General features: G+C 41.7%; 1 protein-coding gene across 1 annotated transcript in view; it reads left to right on the forward strand.

Moving 5' to 3' along the window:
- Window positions 1–6,148, forward strand: part of grin2ca (glutamate receptor, ionotropic, N-methyl D-aspartate 2Ca) — an 86,787-nt gene that overhangs the window by 19,915 nt on the left and 60,724 nt on the right. The window contains exon 2 of the mRNA XM_032538175.1: window positions 4,327–4,777. Coding sequence (XP_032394066.1) covers window positions 4,343–4,777 — 435 coding nt within the window. The 5' untranslated portion in view covers window positions 4,327–4,342. The remainder of the gene's footprint in view (window positions 1–4,326; window positions 4,778–6,148) is intronic.

Consider the following 6,148-nt stretch of genomic DNA (forward strand, 5'->3'; position numbering starts at 1 on the left):
AACTATATTAGCTTTAGCCTGGCTAGTAGCAGCTTTCTGCTTGTTTCTTTAAGCTAACAATATTAGCTTTAGCCTGGCTGGTAGCAACTTTTTGCTTGTTCTGTGAAGCTAACATTAGCATTTTTAGCCTGGTGGTAGAAGCTTTCTGCTTGTTTCTTTAAGCTAACTATATAGCTTTAGCCTGGCTGGTAGCAGCTTTCTGCTGTTTCTTTAGGCTAACTATATTAGCTTTGCCTGTCTGGTAGCAGCTTTCTGCGGGGGAAATGGCCAGGAGACGTTGTGATTATGTTGCATTAATCAGGTGATTTAGTTTGTATTTGCAGCGAACATAAAACATTGACTACTGTAGCTTCACTGACTACCCATCAGACTATGACATCACTGTGTCAGCTGCAGATACTGCCTACGGTACTTTTCTACACACGGAGATCCTCACTTCCCATAACAAACCCCGTCGGACTAACGTCACATACACACGTTGCCCACATGGTTACCTGTCTTAAAGGGGAAGGGTCGGATGGTAATAATCATGTAAAAGGAGAACGGTGAAAGTTTTTTTTTTTTTTTTTTTTTAAGATTATTTTTTGGGCATTTTAGGCCTTTAATTGACAGGACGGTCGAAGATATGAAAGGGGAGAGAGAGGGGGAGTGACATGCAGCAAAGGGCCGCAGGCCGGATTCGAACCCGGGCCGGCTGCGTCTTTGAGGAGTAAACCTCTATACATGGGCACCCGCTCTACCAACTGAGCTATCTGGGTGCCCAAAGTTTACTTTTTTTTATAAGCAGCAAAAACGTCCTGCGATGTGACTATTGCGCATGCACACATCGCAATGTCAATGCTAAAACACAATATCCTTCAGCCCTAATTAAAAGTCACAAGAGTTTTCTAGTACGAACATACTTTCAAATAAAATAAAAATAAATAAATAAAATTTACACATAACCACTTCATGTGTGGCTATTCAATATAAAAAAATGCTTGCAGAAAGAATTATAGATGGATTTTTATCGTATTGCTCATCACCTGAGCAAGTAGTTTGAGAAACCGTTTAGTCAGATGTTGAATACGCCGGAGGCAGGACATGACACGGGCTACACAGCGGTCAGCAAAGCCTTTCTTTGACTTTGTTGTCCATTTTGGCATCTGACCTTAAGAATAGGGGTGTGCAAAAAAATCGATTCACATTTATAATTGATTCAAGATCAATTCCAATTCCAAAAAGATCAATTAATATATTTATTTATATAATTTTTTTTTTTTGTTTTGTAATGGCATTTATACTTATCACATGGGAAAAGTAACTCAATGTACACCCTGAATTGTTTGTGAATCAAAAATCGTGCACCCCTACTTTAGAACAGAAGTTCCTGAATATTGGTACTGCATTAGTAATATGGTATTATCCTCTCTCCAGTTATACATTGCTGTCTTCGTGTAATTCACCCTTCTTTTTCACCCTCGGATGTTTGTATTTTTTCGCTTTTTGCACCAGACATATGACTTATCGTGCGTTCATGGGCATCGGAAAAACATTTTTTCCAGTGAAAACGTCATCATTCACGCCACTTCATGTGGGAGTCAGAGGTGGAAAACTGGGGCTAGACTTTGCTAACAGAGTTTCCCAGTTGGTGACGCGTTTGTTGACAACTGACGTACAGAAACTTGACAGATAATAGTTCCAATGTGTTTAATGGTTAGAAACCTTTCCTAAACATAGAATATTCACGCATGCATGTAATATATTTAGCCAATGTCCATAATGTGCTATCGATTTGTTAGATTTTTTGGCACCTATAGCACATTGCGTATCACCAGAAGCCTGTAAACATAGAGGCTTCCATGAAGAGAAGGGAGAGCATTGCAGCGCTTAGGAGCATTTTAAAACTTAAAACTAAAATTTTATCCAGTCTATGTTTGCAACTCACAGAAGAAAGTAGTAGCGTATGTGATGCAGTCGGCTAGTAAAATCAAATGAGAATTGAAGTAATAAAAAGAAATTCATCTTAAAAACTTTTAAAAAAAATTACATTGTGAACAGGGTGAATCGAGATTGTGATTTTACAATGATTAAATGTGCAGGCCTATTAGGAAGTATAGTAAAATTCAATTGAATGTTATTACATAAATGGAATAAGAAGCTTTCATCAAATGGGTTATTCCAGCATATTTATACATAACACAAGGATAATAGGAATTTGATAGTAAAGGGCCTCAGTTCCTCTGTCACCAAGTACAGTATGACTCATTCTGAATCCACTTTGTAGCAGCGCCATGACGCAAACAGCAACCTGTCTCTACATACTACATTATGTACCTTGTGTCCATTACAACCAGGCTTCAGAGCCAAATAGACTGTGTGTATCATGATAATTCACGATAGATGTACCCCGTCATGCATCCTCCACAGTGACTTTTGATCCCCAACACCAGAGTGAATCCTTCAGCCCTTGTATACACAGGAATGATTTTGTTTGGAGGATTTAGCCCAGGTGAAAAGCCTCTTAATCAGTGCCAATCTGCAATTCCGCTGTGTCACAAAGCGTAGCTGATTGCACTGTTCAGAATCTAAATATTAAATAAGTTATATTGGAAGCTCCTGTTTGCCAAACTCGGTCGCCGTTATTTTTTTGCCTTGGTATTGAAAGTCATGTTGACAATACAAAGCCTTGTCACAAAGTTATTGATGACTCATTCCCGGTTTGCTTAAATTCTATATCCACCACCGGAATTCGACCTTCATATACCTGCCTTAGCTGTTTCCCTGCCTTGATTAAACACAGTGGAGGTTGAAGCTTGTAAGCATTTTGACCACGTACGTTGCTCCCCATCAAAGACATTAACCCTAAACTACTCTACTGCTGTCGCAGCTAAAACATGGCGAATGTCATTGAAAGGAATGTGGCAGATGCCCTCTCACCATGTGGACTAATCGATTTATGAAATGATTCATGAGCCAGCGCCTACCTGGAGAATCGCATGTAGGACATAGCATCTACGGCTTCCCACGCACATATGATGTCTTTTATGGGGATTTCAGCAAGTGGCATGACTGGAAAAACAATCCCATGATAACTATTCTAGAGACGTACTAACCAAGCGCCCCTGCTTCTCTCCAGCCCGCCTGTTTACCTGCCAACCTGTTTGCTAAGGGGAATTCACGGTCCAAGTAGAACGTGGAAAGAACTGCACCATACAGCTACACTGAGCCTTGTACTGTAGCCAAATCTCTTGATAAGTTTATACACTACAATCAAGCCGTAGGCCATGACGCCTGGAAGGGATTACCAAGGGATTACAATATATTCACCCCACTGGGATTCCATCACATGGTGGATCAGATCTCTGTGACAGGGGACCGGTGTGCAGCACTCTCTCAGAGCCACGAACACTACCGTGACAGATTTGACAAAGAGCCTAAGTCTGTCTGACAGCTCAACACAAACCGCCGCCTGGCTACAATGTGAATGTTAAACCAACGCTACAAGGTTTGACATCACAGAGCCCTGCAATGGTGTTTCTCCTCAATTACCTTCCGGCACACAAGAAGCAAAGCAAATTAGGGTTTTGGAAGAAATTAAGACAGTTTGGCTAAGTGTTGCTGGTTTCAATCCAGACCATAAGTGATGCAATGTTGCACAACGAGCTTGGCTTTTTTCAAAGGCCAATTTGGGGATTTCCATCTCTTTGTAGACTTTGCTGTTTGAAAAATTTAAATGTCAGCTTCATAACTAGAAAAGGAAAACTTCCCCAAACAGCTTACAAATCGTAATAATGAAACTATGGATGTCAATTAATCAGCATAGCCAAATGTATGCATGCAGACCTTTGGCAGATTAAGCTTGAATGCTTTGGACCACTGAAAAAAATTAAGTTACAGCTTCAAAAGTGATGTCACAGGGGGAAAAAAAGAAAGATAAATCCTCTTGTTCTCCATTTGTTGCATTAAACACTGGACACCATCTGTTGGGTTGGACCACAAAATACAACAGCAGCAGGGTGGCAGCTGCCACCCTAAGACACAACAGCCTGGCCACAGCCTCATGTCGCACGCTGACACACTCTAAAAATACTATTCTGGGCTCCGTTAATGGGCTCTTACACTGTCTTAGTTATGGCAGGCAGACCAGCACACTGAGCAGAGATGAAGCTAAAAGGTCATTAATCAAAATAAGCCAACTCTAAACAAAAGGCAGTTTGGTTGCCTGGCCAGCAGGGATTACTGCGTATTATCACAACATTTCAGAAAAAAAACAGCAACTGTTCCTGTGTATCTAACATGTCAATCCCTTTGGTGACCCCTCCCTCACTCTGACCCCTCCTCCAGGCAGTAGGTGACTGAGATGGGCGTTCGTCTAGGCTGCTTGAGCGACTCCCCGTGGTGGCCGCCGCCGCCGCTGCTGCTGCTGCTGCTGTTCTGCACAGTCCCCTTCTGCTCAGGCCGGCCCTTTGGGATTCCCACGCCCTCTGTGAACGTGGCGGTGGTGTTCAGCGGATCGGCATACCAGACAGAGATTAAGGGGCGGTTAAGTCGGGAAAACTTCATGGACCTGCCTCTGGAGGTGAACCCCATCACTGTGCTGGTCAACAACACCAACCCACGGGCATTACTCACCCGCATCTGTGACACCCTGTCTACCAACCGTGTCCATGGAGTGGTGTTCGAGGACAATGTTGGCTCGGAGGCCGTGGCACAAATCTTGGACTTCATTTCCACTCAGACGGCAGTGCCCATTGTGGGAATTAGTGGAGGCTCTGCTGTTGTCCTGCCATACAAGGTGAGTCCGGGCTGGGTCAAGTTCAGAAAGAGCTCATTGGGGCCACTACTTGTGAGATCCTCAACGTAGAGTATAACTGGAAACTGATCAAAGTGAAGCAATTGAATTCACATTTAAGCCCTTGCATTTGTGTGAAATAAGCCCAGAACCTACAGATTAAGCGTTCAGTCTTACAGTGGGTCAGAGAGAGAGTTCAGAGAGATGCACTTTAGGTAAACAAAGCCACTTGGACTAAATGTTCACATAATTTCTTATGTACACTACCGGTCAAAAGTTTGGGGTCACTTACAAATTTCTATTCCACTCCATTATAGACATAATACTAGCTGATCTGAGTGGGTGGCTCATCTTTAATACAATAGCCATTAGCCATTATCACCAACCATTCCTCCAATCATCCAAAGGCACATTCTGTTAACTAATCTGATATCATTTTAAAAAAACTAACTTGAAAAACATTGGAGAACGCTTTTGCAATTATGTAAGCACATAATGTAATCTGAAAACTGCTGCCCTGGTTAAAAAAACAATGCAACTGATCTCAGCTGGTATTCTGTCTATAATGGAGTGCAATGGAAATTTCTAAGTGACCCCAAACTTCTGACCGGTAGTGTATATCATTTAGTCAGAAACTCACAACAAACTCTGAGAAAGTAATGAACATGAGAAATGACAGGATGAATGCAGGCAACAGCTACAGTCAACCTCTAAATCACACATGATTTCCCCAGTGTCAGAAGCTAAATGATAGACTTAACTTCATATGCTAAATGGGGGCAAGCCAATGGATTTTCATAATTTCCTCCCGGTTTGACTCAAACCCAGATCTCCCACACCAAAGGCAGGTATCCACTGCACCATCACCATCCCCCTGCTATAAATTCCAAGCTTTAGACAGATCATACTGAGTGTGTGTTAGGAGTATCTTTTCATGTTAACAGAAACACTAATAAATCACACATCTGTGACTAAGGAACGTCCCACAGTTTGTCCTATGTAACGTTTAGGGCTAAGCAGAGAACTCATCCACAGCTACCACCGTTTTGTTTTGCACTGGTGCAATTTAGTATTCAGATCTTTCACTTACACAGTATGTTATAAACTAATCTGCTCGATATCAAATATTTTACTTGCATCTAAGTGGTAACTAGACCTGTCCAAAGGATGGTTCCTTAAATTTGTGGTTAAGGATAGTAATTGAGTATTTGCTATTGTTGGGAACCAGCAGATCAGATTTCTTCCTCATGTCCAAACTAAAGCAACACTGTATGCTAGGCCTGCACGACATTGGAAAAATCTGACATTGCAATATTGTTTTCCCTTGCAATATACAGTATATTGCCATATGAAAAAAGAAAAAGTAATTTTTAA

Source organism: Etheostoma spectabile, chromosome 15, assembly GCF_008692095.1.
Source record: "Etheostoma spectabile isolate EspeVRDwgs_2016 chromosome 15, UIUC_Espe_1.0, whole genome shotgun sequence".
In the NCBI taxonomy this organism is placed as follows: Eukaryota; Metazoa; Chordata; class Actinopteri; order Perciformes; family Percidae; genus Etheostoma; species Etheostoma spectabile.